Raw genomic sequence first — 23,629 nt, forward strand, 5'->3', positions numbered from 1 at the left:
AGTAAACACTTTTCAGGAATGTTTGTATCGCACATTATATCACACACAAGTAAGCACTGTGCAGGACTGCTTGTATCGCACATGATATCACACACAAGTAAGCACTCAGCAGGATTGTTTGTATCGCTCATGCTATCACACACAAGTAAACACGCTGCAGCACTGCTTTTATCGCACATGATATCACACACAAGTAAATACGTTAGCAGGACTGCTTGTATCGCACATGATATCACACACACACACACGAGTACAGATGCTGGCACCCCCAGTACAAAAGCATCAGGTTTTTTGAAGAGATGATAAAGTACATGGCCTCTTACTTCTCAACTGAAAAGGGGGGTATGGGGTAAAACAGGCCTCTTACTTCTCAACTGAAAAGGGGGGCATTGGGGGAGAGAGGCCTCTTACTTCTCAACTGAAAAGGGGGGCATTGGGGAAAAAGAGGCCTCTTACTTCTCAACTGAAAAGGGGGGCATTGGGGGAAAAGAGGCCTCTTACTTCTCAACTGAAAAGGGGGGCATTGGGGGGAAAGAGGCCTCTTACTTCTCAACTGAAAAGGGGGGCATGGGGTAAAACAGGCCTCTTACTTCTCAATTGAAAAGGGGGGCTTGGGGGTAAAGAGGCCTCTTACTTCTCAACTGAAAAGGGGGGGCGGGGGTGCCTCTGACTTTTCAACTGAAAAGGGGGAGGGGGGAGAGGGAGAGGCCTCTTACTTCTCAACTGAAAAGGGGTGAGGGGTGAAGGGTGGAATGGGGCGTAAAAGAGGCCTCTTACTTCTCAACTGAAAAGGGGTGAAGGGGGGCATGGGGGGTAAAAGAGGCCTCTTACTTCTCAACTGAAAAGGGGGGAAGGGAGGAATGGGGGGTAATAGAGGCCTCTTACTTCTCAACTGAAAAGGGGTGAAGGGGGCATGGGGGGAGAAATAGAGGCCTCTTACTTCTCATCTGAAAAGGGGTGAAGGGGGAGATGGGGGGTAATAGAGGCCTCTTACTTCTCAACTGAAAAGGGGTGAAGGGAGGCATGGGGGTTAAGAGGCCTCTTACTTCTCAACTGAAAAGGGGTGAAGGGGGAACATGGGGGGTAAAGAGGCCTCTTAATTCTCAACTGAAAAGGGGTGGGGGGCATGGGGAGAAAGAGGCCTCTTACCTCTCAACTGAAAAGGGGTGAAGGGGGGCATGGGGGGTAAAAGAGTCCTCTTACTTCTCATCTGAAAAGGGGTGAAGGGGGGGAATAGGGGGTAATAGAGGCCTCTTACTTCTCAACTGAAAAGGGGTGAAGGGGGAACATGGGGGTAAAGAGGCCTCTTACTTCTCAACTGAAAAGGGGTGGGGGGGCATGGGGAGAAAGAGGCCTCTTACCTCTCAACTGAAAAGGGGTGAAGGGGGGCATAGGGGGTGATAGAGGCCTCTTACTTCTCAACTGAAAAGGGGTGAAGGGGGGAATGGGGGGAAAAGAGACCTCTTACTTCTCAACTGAAAAGGGGTGAAGGGGGAACATGGGGAGAAAAGAGGCCTCTTATCTCTCAACTGAAAAGGGGTGAAGGGGGAATGGGGGGTAAAAGAGGCCTCTTACTTCTCAACTGAAAAGGGGTGAAGGGGCGCATGGGGGGGTAAAAGAGTCCTCTTACTTCTCATCTGAAAAGGGGTGAAGGGGGGAATGGGGGGTAAAAGAGGCCTCTTACTTCTCAACTGAATAGGGGTGAAGGGGGACATGGGGGGTAAAAGAGGCCTCTTACTTCTCAACTGAAAAGGGGTGAAGGGGCGCATGGGGGGGTAAAAGAGTCCTCTTACTTCTCATCTGAAAAGGGGTGAAGGGGGGCATAGGGGGTAATAGAGGCCTCTTACTTCTCAACTGAAAAGGGGTGAAGGGGGGAATGGGGGGAAAAGAGACCTCTTACTTCTCAACTGAAAAGGGGTGAAGGGGGAACATGGGGAGAAAAGAGGCCTCTTATCTCTCAACTGAAAAGGGGTGAAGGGGGAATGGGGGGTAAAAGAGGCCTCTTACTTCTCAACTGAAAAGAGGTGAAGGGGGGCATGGGGGGTAAAAGAGGCCTCTTACTTCTCAACTGAAAAGGGGTGAAAGGGGGCATGGGGGATAAAAGAGGCCTCTTACCTCTCAATTGAAAAGGGGTGAAGGGGGAAATGGGGAGGGAAGCCTCTTACTTCTCAACTGAAAAGGGCTGAAGGGGGAAATGGGGACATGGGGGAAGAGGCCTCTTACTTCTCAACTGAAAAGAGGTGAAGGGAGGAATGGGGGCATAAGAGACCTCTTGCTTCTCAACTGGAAAGGGGTGAGGGGGGCATGGGGGAATTAAGAGGCCTTTTACTTCTCAACTGAAACGTGTTGAAGGGGGTATGGGGGTAAAGAGGCCTCTTACTTCTCAACTGAAAAGGGCTAAAGGGGGAAATTGGGAGGGGGGAAGAGGCCTCTTACTTCTCAACTGAAAAGAGGTGAAGGGGGGCATGGGGGAATTAAGAGGCCTCTTACTTCTCAACTGAAAAGGGGTGAAGGGGGGGCATGGAGGGGGCTCTCTAAGTGAGAGGAAGTCAAGGAGGTGCGGGTGAGCCTGGAAGTGATTTGGGTGAGTGGATGTTGAAGGAGCGGGAGAGGACGATCTGGAATTGTGCAATGTTCCCTCAAAAGCTGTGGAAACGACGTTTAGTGTCGCTGTCCCAAACAGTTGGATCCCAATAGGACTGTTTTAGAAGTGAGTCGCAAAGATAGGCAGGGACCTGATTTAGACAACAGTTGGTCACAAACACAATGAAGATATGATATTATAGATGTGTATTAACTATGTCAGCTCTGCACTTGGGATTTTAAGAACGCTGCTTACAAATCCCAACGCAACTAAAACAACTAACGTCTGCTTCAGTGCGATTCTACCGCCTTTGTGCTCGTCATGCTAACCACGTTACGACCCGTGGGCCAGGACACGTTTAGGAAGGACACAGAAGACCAACAAATATCTGTGTTTTGGTATTTTTTTGGAGTAAGCAGCTCATGTTGGCCCCGCCCTCTTCCTCACTGGCACCTTCCTGCCACATCCCGGACGAGCCCCCAATAAAATGTCACGACCTGTGGGTCTGCACGTACTCTGTGTTGCTGCTTTGGCCCCAATTTCTTTTTCTTTTTCTTTTAGGTAAGCAGCTGAGGTTGACTGCGCCCTCTTCCCCAGCATATAAATACTCGGCGCCAGGTGGGCTCACTTCCCCCTTCTCAAGCCCCATTGAAACATGTCCCGACCTGTGGGCCAGTGGGCCAGGGCGCATATCGGAGGGACACCGGAGACGAAAAATTAAAGTCAACATGTTGGTTTTTTTCACTATATGTGTTTTTGTATTTTCTTTACCGGAAACAGCTGAGGTTGTCCCCGGTCCTCTTCCAGGCCAAACACGTACGCAGAGTCAGGAGTGCGGGGAACCGGAAAAGACACCGGTTTCAACAATTCACTGTCACTAAACAAAAAGTCGAATTTCACCGAGTAATGGAAGAAGATTCAAGTCAAAGGGATTCACTATAACTTCAAAGAAGACTTGAGTTTGCGTGTGTAGAAAGACTCCGGTGAGTATCAAAGTTATCTTCCGGTCTCGCTCTCCCCATAAGTATCAGCAGACCTGAAACTTTCTTTTGGGACCGATCGGATCCCAGTTCAGTTACTTGCGCTACCACAAGCCAATACCTGTCTTGGTAGTGTTAGGAGTACTTGCTCTCAGATAGAACATGTACAAGTATTATATTTATTACTACTACCGCCCATATTGGAAACTGTGTCACGTCATGGTGATTCCAAAGTCTCCATTGCATGAGTCTCTGGTCAGTGTTTTAGTACTCTTCAATCTCAGACATTAACCGTTTTATTTCTCTCTTCTATCATGTTTAAAATTTAATGCGCGCAAAAAATCAATGTTTTTGACAACACTATTAATAATATGGTTTGGATATCGCTCGGTATAACCCTGAACCTGAACTGTCTACCTACCGGATAGCTGCTGGATTTCATTTCAATTTCAAAGTGAGCTTGAGGTTAGTTACTCCGAATGATTCAACCCTCATTTTAAATTATATTTGCATGCAAAGCTAACGATGTAAATAGCTCAGTCCAGCCATACGATTTTTGATTTGGGTTTGCGAGGGCAGCAGTCTTAAGATCTCTTGGTCTCTCGGCCCCTATTCCAATTCCACTGGAGGACACTGAGGCTTTCCCAGGCCAGCTACAAGACATAAAATCTCCAGCATCCCCTTGGTTGGGCACACCACAAGGAAGGTGTCCAGGAATTATTGGAACTAGATGGTGGGGCCACTGATTTAACGAAGCAGAAGCTCTAGCCACCCTACCCAAAGCTCTTGACCATAGGTAGGACGGTAGGTCAACCAAATCGAGAGCTTTGGCTTGAGGCTCGGCTCTCTTTTCGCCACGACAATCCGGTACAGCAACCACCTTAATGCAGTCGCTCACAATCTCACTCTGAAGTCTGTAACCCACCCTTTTCCGACTGAGAACCATAGCCTTAGATCTGGAGGTAATGAAGCCCCCAGATCTACCGGAGAACAGTGAGGCTTTCCCAGGCTAGCTGCAAGACTTAATATCTCCAGCATCCTCCTGGTTAGGAAAACAAACCAGGTAGGTGTCCAAGAAGCATTGGAACTAGATGGTGAAGCTACTGAGGAGCTCCGGCCACCCTGCCCAAAGCTCTTGACCATAGGTGAGGGTAGGTCAACCAGTAAATCGAGAGTTTTGCCTTGTGCCTCGGCTCTCTTTTTGCCACGACAATCCGATACAGCAACCGCCTTAATGCAGTTGCTCATGATCTCACTTTGAAGGCTGTAACCCACCCTTTTCCGACTGAGAGCCATAGCCTTATATGTGGAGATAATGAGACCCCCAGATTTTCCCCAGTAGACACTGAAGGTCACAGCCTTCCCGGTCTCCCGGCCCCTATTCCAATTCCACTGGAGGACACTGAGGCTTTCCCAGGACAGCTGCAAGACATAAAATCTCCAGCATCCCCCTGGTTGGGCACACCACAAGGAAGGTGTCCAGGAAGCATTGGAACTAGATGGTGGGGCCACTGATTTAACGGAGCAGAAGCTCTCGCCACCCTACCCAAAGCTCTTGACCATAGGTGAATGTAGTACGGTAGGTCAAACTGTAAAACGAGAGCTTTGGCTAGTGGCTCGGCTCTCTTTTCGCCACGACAATCCGGTACAGCAACCACCTTAATGCAGTCGCTCACAATCTCACTCTGAAGTCTGTAACCCACCCTTTTCCGACTGAGAACCATAGCCCTATATCTGGAGGTAATGAGGCCTCCAGATCTACCGGAGAACAGCGAGGCTTTCCCAGGCTAGCTACAAGACTTAATATCTCCAGCATCCTCCTGGTTAGGAAAACAAACCAGGTAGGTGTCCAAGAAGCATTGGAACTAGATGGTGAAGCTACTGAGGAGCTCCGGCCACCCTGCCCAAAGCTCTTGACCATAGGTGAGGGTAGGTCAACCAGTAAATCGAGAGTTTTGCCTTGTGCCTCGGCTCTCTTTTTGCCACGACAATCCGATACAGCAACCGCCTTAATGCAGTCGCTCACGATCTCACGCTGAAGGCTGCAACCCACCCTTTTCCGACTGAGAGCCATAGCCTTATATGTGGAGATAATGAGACCCCCAGATTTTCCCCAGTAGACACTGAAGGTCACAGCCTTCCCGGTCTCCCGGCCCCTATTCCAATTCCACTGGAGGACACTGAGGCTTCCCCAGGACAGCTGCAAGACATAAAATCTCCAGCATCCCCCTGGTTGGGCACACCACAAGGAAGGTGTCCAGGAAGCATTGGAACTAGATGGTGGGGCCACTGATTTAACGGAGCAGAAGCTCTCGCCACCCTACCCAAAGCTCTTTACCATAGGTAGGACGGTAGGTCAACCAAATCGAGAGCTTTGGCTTGAGGCTCGGCTCTCTTTTCGCCACGACAATCCGGTAGAGCAACCACCTTAATGCAGTTGCTCACAATCTCACTCGGAAGTCTGTAACCCACCCTTTTCCGACTGAGAACCATAGCCTTAGATCTGGAGGTAATGAAGCCTCCAGATCTACCGGAGGACAGTGAGGCTTTCCCAGGCTAGCTGCAAGACTTAATATCTCCAGCATCCTCCTGGTTAGGAAAACAAACCAGGTAGGTGTCCAAGAAGCATTGGAACTAGATGGTGAAGCTACTGAGGAGCTCCGGCCACCCTGCCCAAAGCTCTTGACCATGGGTGAGGGTAGGTCAACCAGTAAATTGAGAGTTTTGCCTTGTGCCTCGGCTCTCTTTTTGCCACGACAATCCGATACAGCAACCGCCTTAATGCAGTCGCTCATGATCTCACTTTGAAGGCTGTAACCCACCCTTTTCCGACTGAGAGCCATAGCCTTATATGTGGAAATAATGAGACCCCCAGATTTTCCCCAGTAGACACTGAAGGTCACAGCCTTCCCGGCCCCTATTCCAATTCCACTGGAGGACACTGAGGCTTTCCCAGGACAGCTGCAAGACATAAAATCTCCAGCATCCCCCTGGTTGGGCACACCACAAGGAAGGTGTCCAGGAAGCATTGGAACTAGATGGTGGGGCCACTGATTTAACGGAGCAGAAGCTCTCGCCACCCTACCCAAAGCTCTTGACCGTAGGTGAATGTAGTACGGTAGGTCAAACTGTAAAACGAGAGCTTTGGCTAGTGGCTCGGCCCCCTTTTCGCCACGACAATCCAGTACAGCAACCGCCTTAATGCAGTCGCTCACGATCTCACGCTGAAGGCTGCAACCCACCCTTTTCCGACTGAGAACCACAGCCTTAAATCTGTCTGGAGGTAATGAAACCCCCAGATTAGCCCCAGTAAACACTGAAGGTCACAGCCTTCCCGGTCTGCCGGCCCCTATTCCAATTCCCTTGGAGGACACTGAGGCTTTCCCAGGACAGCTGCAAGACTTAACATCTACAGCATCCTCCTGGTTGGGCACACCACCAGGAAGGTGTCCAGTAAGCATTGGAACTACAGTTTATAGATGGTGAAGCTACTGAGGAGCTCCGGCCACCCTGCCCAAAACTCGTGACCATAGGTGAGGGTAGGTCAACAGGTAAATCGAGATCTTTGCCTTGTGGGTCGTTTCTCTCTTTGGCACGACAATCCGGTACAGAAGGCGCCTTAATGCAGACACTCACAATCTCACGTTGAAGGCTGTAATCCACCCTTTTCCGACTGAGAACCATAGCATTAGATCTGGAGGTAACGAATAGCAGAAACAAGATCTTATGGCCCCCCCAGGATAGACCCTCTGGCTGGGCCTAGAAAGTCTATCCATAAAAAAACAGAACCGTAACTAGCTCAACATATTTTTAAATTGCCCATCTATTAAATGTTTGTACATTTTGAAAATGAAAGTATTTACAATGAGGGTTGAATATTGTAAGTATTCTGTAGTATGATCCAGTATTTTGGAAGTAAGAGATCAACTTGAACCAAATACCTGAACTCCTTCCAGATTGATTACCACTGGCTTCGAGGAAACATTGAGGAGAGTAAGTCGTGGAGGGAAGGTGGTGAACAGAAAGGAGGAGGGTGAATCAACTGGTTGCAGTTTGGAAACGAGGTGGAATTAGTTACCTGTAGGAAATGGCAAGTGCGCTGCTGCTGCTGACTGCCCTTAGATTTGACTAGAGCTCTATCTAGGTTTAGATTTACAGATCCTGCGCTGGCTCGGAGCTGGTTGTGGCTGCTGTTGTTGGTGTAGACCTCTCGGGCCCTGCTCACCGTTAGGCTTGATGACCATGCCCCTTTCTTCACGAGGGGTCCGTCCACAAGACCCAGAGGCACCAAGGGACCACTTCCTCCGACGGTACCGCCACCGATGTTATTGCTGCTACCACTAACTGGCAGACAAGACGATGGTGCTGCATACTTGACGTCGTTGTTGCTCCGGGAGACTTTGAGCGCAGAATGGTGGTGTGAGAGGCCATGGTGTGCATGGGTGTGTGTGTGCTCAGTGATTGTGCCATAAGGGTCCATCATGAAGTACTGCTGTGACTGCGAAGAGGTAAGGTTGGGTAGGGGACTCAGCGGGAACTTGTCAGGGTTGTTGCCAGGGTACCGGCCCATTGTCATTGTGATCGGTGAAGGGGAAATGGAAGGTGAAGGTGAGGGTGGAGGTTGGTGGTGGTGAGGGTGGTAGAGACACAGCTCCCGTTCCAGGTTGTCATCTGAGCTCCAGTATCCGGAGCCCGGTGCAGATGCTGAGCCTTGGAGCTGGTGGTGATGGTGGTGGTGGATTCGATGTTTGGGCTCGGCTGATCGACAGCGCTCGCGACTCTTGCTGCGCTTCCGCTGGTGCACTCCCACTGGTGGAGTTTCACCCTCTGGACTGGTCCTTGAACCACCAACTCCTACTCCACCACCAACACCACCATTAACACTCCCATTATTCCCCCCCTTCATGGGCGGTGTGTGGTGGGGCCCTTCCAATGAGTGGGACTTGGTGAAAAGTTTCTGGACTGAATGGACCAGATGGCGAATTCTTCCAGGGCTGTCATTGTTGCTGTTGGACCCCGTCTCCCCGCTCTGGGCCAACATCCCTCGTTTGTACTGCAGTGTGTGGTAGCCATCTCTGGAAATCGATGACTGGCGCTCAAACTCTGCAAAGTTTGCTGGTACTCGGGTTGGAGTTTTACCTCCGTAGCCTGGCCCTCCTCCTCCTCCGACATATGGTACCATGGCCATGCACTCATCCTTTACCTCGGGATGGTGAGACGAGGAGGTAGAATAGCACCGTCTGGGAAAGGTCCCGTATGGGACGATGCTGGTGTTGTCGGAGGGGTACGGGATACGCTGAGCATTGTAGTAGGACAGCTCGGCGGGGTGCGGCACGGCAATGGGCACCGGCATGTCCACCTGCCGAATCAAGTATGGCTTGCGATCGACGTGCTGACCGGGTGGGTCGTACGGTGGTCCGTAGGACACCAAATGGTGGTGACTCCGGCTACTCGAAATGCCTTTCATGACGGGGGACGCAAAGCAGGAACGGTATGGATGAGAGATGCCTGGCAGGCCCTTGGTTGGCCACTTTCCCTGAGAGGAGAGCTGCAGACTCTGAAAGGAAAGGAAAGGAAAGGAGAAATGTTGAAAATGTGAAACCACTTCAAAGACTCCTTCAATCAAAACGAGCCTCGTGTTATGTCAGCCGGTCACTGGTCTCTCCACTCAAAGACTGTGGGTTCACCACAGCTGTGTAATGAACTAGTGGTTGATCCGATTTCACCATCCACGCTCCGTAATATCATCAAAGGGTTCAGAGAATCTGGAGAAATCACTGCTCGTAAGTCATGACATTAAACACCTCGGATCCTTCAGGCGCTACTGCATCAAAAAGCCACATCGGCGTGTAAAGGATATCACCACATGGGCTCAGGAACACTTCAGAAAACCCACTGTCAGTAACTACAGTCGGTCGCTACATCTGTAAGTGCAAGTTAAAACTCTACAATGCAAAGCCAAAAGCCATTTATCAACAACACCCAGAAACGCCGCCGGCTTCGCTTGGGCCCGAGCTCATCTAAGATGGACTGATACAAAGTGGAAAAAGTGTTCTGTGGTCTGACGAGTCCACATTTCAAATTGTTTTTTGGAAACTGTGGACGTGGCGTCCTCCGGATTAAAGAGGAAAAGAACCATCCGGACTGTTCTATGGTGAAAGTCCTGCAGAGTGTTTAGTTGTGTGTAGTATCATGTGCGATACAAGCAGTCCTGCAGAGTGTTTACTTGTGTGTGATATCATGTGCAAAACAAGAAGTCTTACAGTTGTTTACTTCTGTGTGACATCATGTGCGATACAAGCAGTCCTGCAGAGTGTTTACTTGTGTGTGATATCATGTGCGATACAAGCAGTCTTACAGCGTGTTTACTTGTGTGTGATATCATGTGCGATACAAGAAGTCTTACAGTTGTTTACTTCTGTGTGATATCATGTGCGATACAAGCAGCCCTATAGTGTGTTTACTTGTGTGCGATATCATGTGCAATACAAATGGTCCTGCAGAGTGTTTACTTGTGTGTGATAATTTTGTACGATACAAGTGGTCTTACAGCGTGTTTGCTTGTTTGTGATATCATGTGCGATACAAGCAATCTTACAGTGTGTAATAATCATGTAAGATACAAGCAGTCCTGCAGAGTGTTTTACTTGTGTGTGATATCATGTGCAAAACCAGCAGTCTTACAGTTGTTTACTTGTGTGTGATATCATGTGCGATACAAGCAGTCCTGCAGAGTGTTTACTTGTGTGTGATATCATGTGCGATACAACCAGTCCTGCAGAGTGTTTTACTTGTGTGTGATATCATGTGCAAAACAAGCAGTCTTACAGTTGTTTACTTGTGTGTGATATCATGTGCGATACAAGCAGTCCTGTAGAGTGTTTACTTGTGTGTGATATCATGTGGGATACAAGCAGTCTTACACCGTGTTTACTTGTGTGTGATATCATGTGCAAAACAAGAAGTCTTACAGTTGTTTACTTGTGTGTGTGATATCATGTGCGATACAAGCAGTCTTACAGCGTGTTTACTTGTGTGCGATATCATGTGCAATACAAGAAGTGTTACAGTTGTTTACTTGTGTGTGATATCATGTGCGATACAAGCAGTCCTGCAGTGTGTTTACTTGTGTGCGATATCATGTGCAATACATGCAGTCCTGCAGAGTGTTTACTTGTGTGTGATACCATGTGCGCTACAAGCAGTCCTGCAGTGTGTTTACTTGTGTGTAATATTATGTGCAATACAAGCAGTCCTGCAGAGTGCTTACTTGTGTGTGATATCATGTGCGCTACAAGCAGTCCTGCAGTGTGTTTACTTGTGTGCGATATCATGTGCAATACAAGCAGTCCTGCAGAGTGTTTACTTGTGTGTGATACCATGTGCAATACAAGCAGTCCTGCAGAGTGTTCACTTGTGTGTGATATCATGTACGATACAAGCGGTCTTACAGCTTGTTGACTTGTTTGTGATATCATGTGCGATACAAGCAATCCTGCAGTGTGTAATATCATGTGCGATACAAGCAGTCTTGCAGAGTGTTTTACTTGTGTGTGATATCATGTGCGAAACCAGCAGTCTTACAGTTGTTTACTTGTGTGTGATATCATGTGTGATACAAGCAGTCCTGCAGAGTGTTTACTTGTGTGTGATATCATGTGCAATACAATCAGTCTTACAGCGTGGTTACTTGTGTGTGATATCATGTGCAAAACAAGCAGTCTTACAGTTGTTTACTTGTGTGTGATATCATGTGCAATACAAGCAGTCCTGCAGTGTGTTTACTTGTGTGTGATACCGTGTGTGATGCAAGGAGCCTTACAGCGTGTTTACATGTGTGTGATATCATGTGCGATACAAGCAGTCCTGCAGAGTGTTTACTTGTGTGCGATATCATGTGCAATACAAATGGTCCTGCAGCGTGTTTACTTGTGTGTGATACCATGTGCAAAACAAGCAGTCTTACAGTGTTTACTTGTGTGTGATATCATGTGCGATACAAGCAGTCCTGTAGAGTGTTTACTTGTGTGTGATATCATGTGGGATACAAGCAGTCTTACAGCGTGTTTACTTGTGTGTGATATCATGTGCGATACAAGGAGTCCTGCAGTGTGTTTAGTTGTGTCTGATACCATGTGCGATACAAGCAGTCTTGCAGCGTGTTTACTTGTGTGTGATATCATGTGCGATACAAGCAGTCCTGCATAGTGTTCACTTATGTACGATATCATGTGCAATAAAAATGGTCCTGCAGTGTTTACTTGTGTGTGATACCATGTGCGATACAAGCAGTCCTGCAGAGTGTTTACTTGTGTGTGATATCATGTGCAATGCAAATGGTCCTGCAGTGTTTACTTGTGTGTGATATCATGTGCGATACAAGCAGTCCTGCAGTGTGTTTACTTGTGTGCAATATCATGTGCAATGCAAATGGTCCTGCAGTGTTTACTTGTGTGTGATATCATGTGCGATACAAGCAGTCCTGCAGAGTGTTTACTTGTGTGTGATATCCTGTGCGATACAAGCAGTCCTTCAGTGTGTTTACTTGTGTGCAATATCATGTGCAATGCAAATGGTCCTGCAGTGTTTACTTGTGTGTGATATCATGTGCGATACAAGCAGTCCTTCAGTGTGTTTACTTGTGTGTGATATCATGTGCGATACAAGCAGTCCTGCAGAGTGTTTACTTGTGTGTGATATCATGTGCGAAACAAGCAGTCCTGCAGAGTGTTTACTTGTGTGTGATATGATGTGCGATACAAGCAGTCTTACAGCATGTTTACTTGTATGTGATATCATGTGCAAAACAAGAAGTCTTACAGTTGTTTACTTGTGTGTGATATCATGTGCGATACAAGCAGCCCTGCAGTGTGTTTACTTGTGTGTGATACCATGTGCGATACAAGCAGTCTTACAGCGTGTTTACTTGTGTGTGATATCATGTGCGATACAAGCAGTCCTGCAGAGTGTTTACTTGTTTGTGATATCCTGTGCGATACAAGCAGTCCTTCAGCGTGTTTACTTGTGTGTGATATCATGTGCAATACAAGCAGTCCTTCAGGGTGTTTACTTGTGTGTGATATCATGTGCGATACAAGCAGTCCTGCAGAGTGTTTAGTTGTGTGTAGTATCATGTGCGATACAAGCAGTCCTGCAGAGTGTTTACTTGTGTGTGATATCATGTGCGCTACAAGCAGTCCTGCAGTGTGTTTACTTGTGTGCGATATCATGTGCAATACAAGCAGTCCTGCAGAGTGTTTACTTGTGTGTGATACCATGTGCGCTACAAGCAGTCCTGCAGTGTGTTTACTTGTGTGCGATATCATGTGCAATACAAGCAGTCCTGCAGAGTGTTTACTTGTGTGTGATATCATGTACGATACAAGCGGTCTTACAGCTTGTTGACTTGTTTGTGATATCATGTGCGATACAAGCAATCCTGCAGTGTGTAATATCATGTGCGATACAAGCAGTCTTGCAGAGTGTTTTACTTGTGTGTGATATCATGTGCGAAACCAGCAGTCTTACAGTTGTTTACTTGTGTGTGATATCATGTGTGATACAAGCAGTCCTGCAGAGTGTTTACTTGTGTCTGATATCATGTGCAATACAAGCAGTCTTACAGCGTGGTTACTTGTGTGTGATATCATGTGCGAAACAAGCAGTCTCACAGTTGTTTACTTGTGTGTGATATCATGTGTGATACAAGCAGTCCTGCAGAGTGTTTACTTGTGTGTGATATCATGTGCGATACACGCAATCCTGCAGAGTGTTTACTTGTGTGTGATATCATGTGCGATACAAGCAGTCCTTTAGAGAGTTTACTTGTGTGTGACATCATGTGCGATACAAGCAGTCCTGCAGTGTGTTTACTTGTGTGCGACATCATGTGCGATACAAGCAGTCTTACAGCAGTTTTACTTTTGCAAAGCTGAGACGTAAATGTCCTCCAATAAGCAAACAGTTTCTTCTATTTTCCTGAAGTCGTTGACAACAATTCATGTTCCTTTCAGTGTATTTGTACACGACAACAAGTACTTTGTCAAGGTATTCTCCATATAGAGCAGTGCAAAGTATTCACAGCGCGTCACTATGATAATGTGAAAAAAAAAATGTTTTATTATTCTAAAAATGTATTATTGATTTATTTTTAATTTTTTTAATTTTTAGTACAGAGGCAAAAAAAATAAAAAAAATAAATGTATTTTAAAATGTAAAATGTTTTGAAGCTCTGTGAGTACTTTGCATATGTACTTTACAATATCACAACTCATTTTACTACTAAACTATTTTTTATTTTATTTACAATTGTACTAATAAAACAAACGTTTGAATGCTAACATTTAAGCCCATATGCGGTAAAAACAAAAACAAAATTGGTTCAACATGTAGGCTAAGTACACAAAAACACTACTACTACTACTACTATGAGGGAATAATGAACAACAAATCAATGATTGACGAGAGAAGCTAACAATCCTACACTAGCCCGCTACAGCCATGGAAGCACATTCAACCATTTTATTAACCAGCGGCAGCAACAACCAGTCAAAAGATTCAACAGCTAACCCTAACCCTTTTAAACACTCGGCTCTCATGAAACATCCTTCAGCCGCATATGCCAGATATTTGAATTTTCTTTAGCAAGTAACGCAATAACGACTTCTCCACAGCTATCAATAATAGTCTGGAGGGTCTGATGGGGTATTCATATGGATATTAAAATCCCCCATTATAATTATGTTATCTGCATGCGTCACTAGATCAGCGACAAACTCTGAAAATTCACTGATAAAGTCTGAATAGGAATTTCATTAATTTTTTACCAATGAAACAAGTAACTTTAATTAATTACTTTGAAAAACAAATTTTCCAAACACTGATAACGATAAAAATAAAAATAAAAATAAAAATAAAAATAAAAATAAAAATAAAAATAAAAATAAAAATAAAAATAAAAATAATAAAAAATATATATACATATACAAAAAATAAAAATAAAAATAAAATAAAAAATTATAAAAATAAAAAAATATATTAAAAAAATTAATTAATTATATTTAAAAAAATATAATAATAATAATTAATTCATTTTATTAAATATTTATTTATTTATTTAAAATTATTTAAATAAATAAAAATTAGAGAAATAGAAGAAAAAAGTAGCAACACCATTTGAAATTATAATAATTGAAAGTGTAGAACCCCGTGTTTCCTTTATCAACCAAAAACAAAACAAAAAAAACACTCTAAAACAAAAAGTATAATTTGTGTCTTTTTAGTTGACTTCTCAAATAAAACTGTCACGACGTGGACTATGGTGGGGGTTTGTTTTCCCGGAATGCAAAGCAACTGGACCGGACAAGGCTTGCGGGTAAAGACATGATTTAATTTCTACAAAAAAAAAAAGTGGAGAACAAACTTGGCTAAGAAAACAAAACACTAATACTATGACGTAAACTATGGACATGAAACGAAACTGGCGAACTGTGACATGAAAAAAACAAAACTTAAATGGCATGGCATGAAAATAAGTCATGGTACAGAATATCAAGGGTAATGTCGCCAGGCTGACTTCCTGGCAACTATCGGCTTAAATAATAAAGTCTTGATTAACAACAGGTGTGAGAGTCTCATGAGGACAGGTGAAAAGCTAATGGTCGTCATGGTGACAAGGCAAGGGAGTGAAAAAATATATATGATTTCGATTCGATTCAGAATCAGTTCTCGAGTCAGCACGATTCTCAAATTTTGTTATTTGGTGTAATAATTTTAATGAAGCTTTTTCTTTTCAAAACGGGTTAAAAAAAGCTCCTTCTAGTCGAATAGAAATGGCATAAAAACGTATTTTTAAAATGTATTCTTGTATTAAAAAATGCAACATTACATACATATGTAATAAAACAACAATAATAATAAAAAAATAAGTAAACAAATGAGGTGGATGGATAATAAATAAATAAAATAAAATATTAAAATAAATAATAACATGAAATAAATACAACTAAATTATACATAAATATTTGTTTAAATTATTATTATGTATTTTTATTTTTTTTTAAATTATGAATCGTTTTAGAATCGGGTGTAAAGATATTTTCTGTGCACCACGCTGGACAAAAGCGTGATAATAATGATATCAAAATGTATTTGTACGTCCTCCCAGCCTGTCAGACCTCAAAGTCTGAACAATAACGACAATGTAGACATATTATTATAATATTATACATCATAATCCCTTTGTCTTTTGGCCCTGTCAGCATCCTGCTGCTCAGATGACACCCTTTCACAATAAAAGGTGTCAATCAAGCGCCGACAGGAAGTTGTGCATGAAAAGACAGAAATAGTCATGATCTTTCGCAGCGACGCTGGCGTAATTAGCGGCTGAAGTCAGAAAGGAAGCGGGGAAGCGAGCGCCCTCAGCCTGCCTTCTCTGCGTGCCAGGATGAGGACTGGCTGCTGCTGCGTGTGGGAGGCATGAAAATAGGACTGAGATGGAGTTATTTTCACATCAAGAGAAGATGGCCAACAAAACTGCCTTTGAGTCGGCGCCTGGGGGTGAACGGCCATGAAGGATGGTGTCCACGGTCTGGTGGCGTCCAGGGTCTGGTGTTGTCCGGGTTCTGGTGTGGTCCGGACCACACTTTGTTGGACGTAACATTCCATTATGTACGCGTGACAGTTTCTGCTGTCAGGAGGTTCTGGACAGGTGTGCACACCTGGCGTCGGTCAAAGCCAGTGATCGTGCCAAGGAGAAGGCAGAACTGGAAAACCCTCTTTCAGCCACGTGTGTTGCATGATGGTCCTGACTTGTGATGCAACAAACTATCACACCATGACAACAAACTATCACACAGTGAAAACAAACTATCACACAAAGACAACAAAATATCACACCATGACAACAAACTATCACAAAATGACAACAAACTATCACACCATGACAACAAACTATTACACCATGACAACAAACTATCACACCATGACAACAAACTATCACACCATGACAACAAACTATCACAAAATGACAACAAACTATTACACCATGACAACAAACTATCACACCATGACAACAAACTATCACACCATGACAACAAACTATCACACAGTGAAAACAAACTATCACACAAAGACAACAAAATATCACACCATGACAACAAACTATCACAAAATGACAACAAACTATCACACCATGACAACAAACTATTACACCATGACAACAAACTATCACACCATGACAACAAACTATCACACAATGACAACAAACTCTCACACAACGACAACAACTTAGCAAACAATGACAACAAACTATCACACAATGACAACAAACTATCACACAATGACAACAACCTCGCAAACAATGACAACAAACTATCACACCATGACAACAAACTATCACACAATGACAACAAACTATCACACCATGACAACAAACTATCACACAATGACAACAAACTATCACACCATGACAACAAACTATCACATAATTACAACAAACTATCACACCATGACAACAAACTATCACACCATGACAACAACCTAGCGAACAATGACAACAAACTATCACACAATGACAACAAATTATCACACCATGACAACAAACTATCACACCATGACAACAAACTATCACACAATGACAACACCCTCGCAAACAATGACAACAAACTATCACACCATGACAACAAACTATCACACCATGACAACAAACTATCACACCATGACAACAAACTATCACACCATGCCAACAACCTAGCAAACAATGACAACAAATTATCACACCATGACAACAAACTATCACACCACGACAACAAACTATCACACCATGACAACAAACTATCACACCATGCAAAAAAAACAATCACACAACGACAACAAACTATTACACCATGACAACAAACTATCACACCATGACAAGAAACTATCACACCATGACAACAAACTATCACACCATGACAACAAACTATCACACAATCACAACAAACTATCACACAATGAGAACAAACTATCACACAATCACAACAAACTATCACACAAGGACAACAAACTATCACACCATGGCAACAAACTATCACACAGTAACAACAAACTATCACACAATGACAACAAACTATTACACAACGGCAATAAACTATCACACAATGACAACAAACTATCACACAATGACAACAGACTATCACACAATGACAACAAACTATCACACCATGACAACAACCTCGCAAACAACAATGACAACAAACGATCACAACAAACTATCACACAATGACAACTATCACACCATGACAAAAAACTATCACACCATGACAACAACCTAGCAAACAATGACAACAAACGATCACAACAAACTATCACACCATGACAACAAACTATCACACAATGACAACAATCACACCATGACAACAAACTATTACACCATGACAACAAACTCTCACACAACTACAACAACTTAGCAAACAATGACAACAAACTATCACACCATGACAACAAACTATCACACCATGACAACAAACTATCACCCAACGACAACAACTTAGCAAACAATGACAACAAACTATCACCATGACAACACACTATCACACCATGACAACAACTATCACACAATGACAACAAACTACCACACCATGACAACAAACTATCACACCATGACAACAAACTATCACACCATGACAACAACCTAGCGAACAATGACAACAAACTATCACACAATGACAACAAATTATCACACCATGACAACAAACTATCACGCCATGACAACAACCTAGCAAACAATGACAACAAATTATCACACCATGACAACAAACTATCACACCATGACAACAACCTAGCGAACAATGACAACAAACTATCACACAATGACAACAAATTATCACACCATGACAACAAACTATCACGCCATGACAACAACCTAGCAAACAATGACAACAAATTATCACACCATGACAACAAACTATCACACCATGACAACAACCTTGCAAACAATGACAACAAATTATCACACCATGACAACAAACTATCACACCATGACAACAACCTAGCAAACAATGACAACAAACTATCACACAATTACAACAAACTATCACACCATGACAACAAACTATCACACCATGACAACAAACTATCACACAATGACAACAACCTAGCAAACAATGACAACAAACTATCACACCATCACAACAAACTATCACACCATGACAACAACCTAGCGAACAATGACAACAAACTATCACACAATGACAACAACCTAGCAAACAATGACAACAAACTATCACACCATGACAACAAACTATCACACCATGACAACAAACTATCACACAATGACAACAAACTATCACTCAATGACAACAAACTATCACACCATGACAACAAACTATCACACCATGACAACAACCTAGCAAACAATGACAACAAACTATCACACCATGACAACAACCTAGCAAACAATGACAACAAACTACCGTATTTTCCGCACTATAAGGCGCACCGGATTATTAGCCGCACCTTCTATGAATTACATATTTCATAATTTTGTCCACCAATAAGCCGCCCCGGACTAAAAGCCGCGCCTACGCTGCGCTAAAGTGAATGTCAAAAAAACGCTGCGCTAAAGTGAATGTCAAAAAAACAGTCAGATAGTTCAGTCAAACTTTAATAATATATTGAAAACCAGCGTTCTAACAACTCTGTCCCAAAATGTACGCAAATGTGCAATCACAAACATAGTAAAATTCAAAATGGTGTAGAGCAATAAATAGTAACATAATGTTGCTCGAACGTTAATGTCACAACACACAAAATAAACATAGCGCTCACCTTCTGAAGTTATTCTTCATTCGTAAATCCTTCGAATTCTTCGTCTTCGGTGTCCGAATTGAAAAGTTAGCGTGGGATCCAAAAATGGCCGGCTCCGCCTCGTAGAAGTCATCGGATTCAGTGTCGCTGTTGTTGTGCAGCAGTTCTGTGAATCCTGCCTTCCGGAAAGCTCGGACCACAGTTGTGACCGAAACTATCTGCCCAGGCATTTACGATCCACTGGCAGATGTTGGCGTATGTCGTCCGGCGCTGTCTGCCCGTCTTAGTGAAGGTGTGTTCGCCTTCGGAGCTGTGTGAAAAAAGCCACCCGGCCTCTTCGCGTAAACTTCCCTTAACCACTCGCTCATCTTTTCTTCATCCATCCATCCCTTCGAGTTAGCTTTTATGATGACGCCGGCTGGAAAGGTCTCTTTTGGCAAGGTCTTCCTTTTGAATATCACCATGGGTGGAAGTTAGCATGGCAAGCTAGAACCACAGTGAAGGATGACTCCTCATTCTCTGTGGTGCGAATATTCACCGTACGTGCTCCCGTTCCACAGTGCAGTTCACAGGAATATCAGTTGCTGTGAAATACGGTAGTAATCCGTGTGCGGATGGAGAGATTGCGTCTTTTTATGAACCGGATCCTTGTCCTTTGTAGGAGCCATTTTGTGGTCTTTACAGATGTAAACAGGAAATGAAACGTACGGTGATATCCGCGCGTTTTTTCTTCTTCTTCCGGGGGCGGGTGAAGCGCTTCCTGTTCTATGGGGGCGGGTGAAGCGCTTCCTGTTCTATGGGGGCGGGTGAAGCGCTTCCTGTTCTATGGGGGCGGGTGAAGCGCTTCCTGTTCTATGGGGGCGGGTGAAGCGCTTCCTGTTCTATGGGGGCGGGTGCTTTCCTTGGCGGTTGCTTGCGTAGAAGAAGAAGCGCTTCCTGTTCTACCGGGAAAAAAGATGGCGGCTGTTTACCGAAGTTGCGAGACCGAAACTTTATGAAAATGAATCGTAATAAAGCGCACCGGGTTATTAGGCGCACTGTCAGCTTTTGAGAAAAATTGTGGTTTTTAGGTGCGCCTTATAGTGCGGAAAATACGGTATCACACAATGACAACAACCTAGCAAACAATGACAACAAACTATCACACCATGACAACAACCTAGCAAACAATGACAACAAACTATCACACCATGACAACAAACTATCACACAATGACAACACACTATCACACAATGACAACAAACACTACCCATCATGCTTTGCAGTGTATTTACATAAGTGCAATGTCAAACATGTAGAGTGTTTGGACATGTTTCTTAACGTTGTGTTAGCAGGAAGGTTGTCACGTCGACTTTCTGTGTTGGTCTTTTGCGTAATGGGTCACATAAGTCCATACTGTGCTTGGGGAACTTCAAAATAAAACATTGCCCTTTAAGATCAATGACACCGCAATGACACCCACGTGATTCTCCTGCAAAGCATGATGGGTAAAAATTCACCATTTATGAATGATTAATACTTTTTTTTTAGACCCTCAATCAGCAAAAGTGTTCTTTTTTTTTCCTGTTTGTCCTTCTCTTCTTCTCGCCCACAGACTCATTCATCCTCGTCTTCATCGCTGAGGAGGAACACGCGCGTGGGCACATCTCTCTCTCTCTCTCTCTCTCTCGCTCGCCCGCTCCATCTTGTGCACGGAGATGTGAGTTAGCGCTTGTCCGTGACAGCTCAGCGGTGGGATGTGTGAAGGACTCGGGACCCGAATGACCGGACACGTGTGAATCAGATCTTGACACCTCTATAGTCTCCTAGATTCTTAGTCCTGATGACTTCACACCGCGGGTCTGACTTCCCATGACGAGGCTCTCCCACAAAGTGTTTGTTTAGCGTAGAAACGCAGGAAAATAAAGGGTTAGGGTTAGAGGAGTCCCAATGATCCTAGGAGCTATGTTGTCCGGGGTCTTCTATGCCCCCTGGTAGGGTCTCCCAAGACAAACTGGTCCTAGGTGAGGGATCAGACAAAGAGCAGCTCAAAGACCTTTATGAAGAGTACAACTCGAGGACCTAGATTTCCCTCGCCCTGTCGCGGGTCACCGGGGCTCCCCTATGGAGCCAGGCCCGAAGGTGGGGCACGATGGCGAGCGCCTGGTGGCCGGGCTCAGCCGCAGAGGCAACGTGGGTCCCCCCCTCCATAGAGGTCGGGTGTAGTGTGAGCTGGGCGGCAGCCGAAAACGGGGCACTTGGCAGTCTGACCCTCGGCTACAGAAGCTAGCTCTAGGGACGTGGAACGTCACCTCGCTGGGGGGCGAAGGAGCCCGAGCTGGTGCGCGAGGTGGAGAAGTTCCGGCTAGATATAGTCGGACTCACTTCGACGCTCAACCAGGGCTTTGGAACCAGTTCAGGGCTGGACTCTTTTCCACTCTGGCGTTGCAGGCAGTGAGAGGCGACGGGCTGGAGTGGAAATTCTTGTTTCCCCCCCGGCTCTAAGCCTGCACGTTGGACTTTAACCCAGTAGACGAGAGGGTAGCTTCCCTCCGCCTTCGGGTTGGGGGACTGTTGTTTGTGCATAAGCACCAAACAGCAGCTCAGAGTACCCACTCTTTTTGGATTTCCTTGAGGGAGTACTGGAGAGTGCTCCCCCGGGTGATTCGCTTAATCTGCTGGGGGTCTTCAACGCTCATGTTGGCAAGGACAGTGAAACCTGGAGAGGCGTGATTGGGAAGAATGGCCGCCCGGATCTGAACCCGAGTGGTGCTTTGTTATTGGACTTTTGTGCTTGTCTCGGATTGTCCATAACAAACACAATGTTCCAACATAAGGGTGTCCATATGTGCACTTGGCACCAGGACACCCTCGGCCCCAGTTCCATGATCGACTTTGTAGTTGTGTCATCGGATTTGCGGCCTCATGTTTTGGACACTCGGGTGAAGAGAGGGGCGGAGCTTTCTACCGATCACCACCTGGTGGTGAGCTGGCTCCGGTGATGGGGGAGGATTACGGACAGACCTGGCAGGCCCAAACACATTGTGAGGGTCTGCTGGGAACGTCTAGCAGAGTCTCCTGTCAGAGAGAGTTTCAATTCCCACCTCCGGAAGAACTTTGAACATGTCACGAGGGAGGCACTAGATATTGAGTCCGAGTGGACCATGTACCCACCTCTATTGTCCAGGTGGCTGATTGGAGCTTTGGCCGTAAGGTGGTTGGTGCCTGTCGTGGCGGTAATCCTAGAACCCGCTGGTGGACACCAGCAGTGAGGTATGTCGTCAAGCTGAAGAAAGAGTCATATCGGGTCCTTTTGGCTCATGGGACTCCAGAGGCAGCGGACAGGTACCGACAGGCCAAGCGAAGTGCGGCTTCAGCGGTCGCAGAGGCAAAAACTCCGACATGGGAGGAGTTTGGGGAAGCCATGGAAAACGACTTCTAGACGGCTTCGAAGCGATTCTGGTCCACCATCCGTCGCCTAAGGGGGAGGAAGCAGTGTACTGTCAACACCGTGTATGGTGAGGATGGTGTGCTGCTGACCTCGACTGCGGCTGTTGCGGATCGGTGCAGGGAACACTTCTAAGACCTCCTCAATCCCATTAACACGTCTTCCTATGAGGAAGCAGTGCCTGGGGACTCAGTAGTGGGCTCTTCTTTTTCTGGGGATGAGGTTGCTGAGGTAGTTAAAAAGCTCCTCGGTGGCAAGGCCCCGGGCGTGGATGAGATCCGCCCGGAGTACCTTAAGGCTCTGGATGCTGTGGGGCTGTCTTGGTTGACAAGACTCTGCAACATCGGGGGCGGTACCTCTGGATTGGCAGACCGGGGTGGTGGTTCCTCTCTTCGTGGGATCACACTCCTCAGCCTTCCCGGTAAGATCTATTCAGGTGTACTGGAGAGGAGGCTACGCCGGATAGTCGAACCTCGGATCCAGGAGGAACAGTGTGGTTTTCGTCCTGGTCGTGGAACGGTAGACCAGCTCTATACTCTCGGCAGGATCCTTGAGGGTGCATGGGAGTTTGCCCAACCAGTCTACATGTGCTTTGTGGACTTGGAGAAGGCATTCGACCGTGTGTCCCGGGAAGTCCTGTGGGGAGTGCTCAGAGAGTATGGGGTATCGGACTGTCTGATTGTGGCGGTCCGCTCCCTGTATGATCAGTGTCAGAGCTTGGTCCGCATTGCCGGCAGTAAGTCGTACACGTTTCCAGTGAGGGTTGGACTCCGCCAAGGCTGCCCTTTGTCACCGATTCTGTTCTGAACTTTTATGGACAGAATTTGTAGGCGCAGTCAAGGCGTTGAGGGG

At 45.5% G+C, this 23,629-nt stretch overlaps 1 protein-coding gene across 1 annotated transcript in view; it reads right to left on the reverse strand.

The window, feature by feature from the left end:
* The window catches only part of dlgap1a (discs, large (Drosophila) homolog-associated protein 1a), an 81,608-nt gene that overhangs the window by 48,039 nt on the left and 9,940 nt on the right, over positions 1–23,629 (reverse strand). Inside the window, exon 2 of the mRNA XM_061928298.2 lies at positions 7,643–9,121. Coding sequence (XP_061784282.1) covers positions 7,643–9,031 — 1,389 coding nt within the window. The 5' untranslated portion in view covers positions 9,032–9,121. The remainder of the gene's footprint in view (positions 1–7,642; positions 9,122–23,629) is intronic.

Source organism: Nerophis lumbriciformis, linkage group LG33 (genome assembly GCF_033978685.3).
Source record: "Nerophis lumbriciformis linkage group LG33, RoL_Nlum_v2.1, whole genome shotgun sequence".
NCBI lineage: Eukaryota > Metazoa > Chordata > Actinopteri > Syngnathiformes > Syngnathidae > Nerophis > Nerophis lumbriciformis.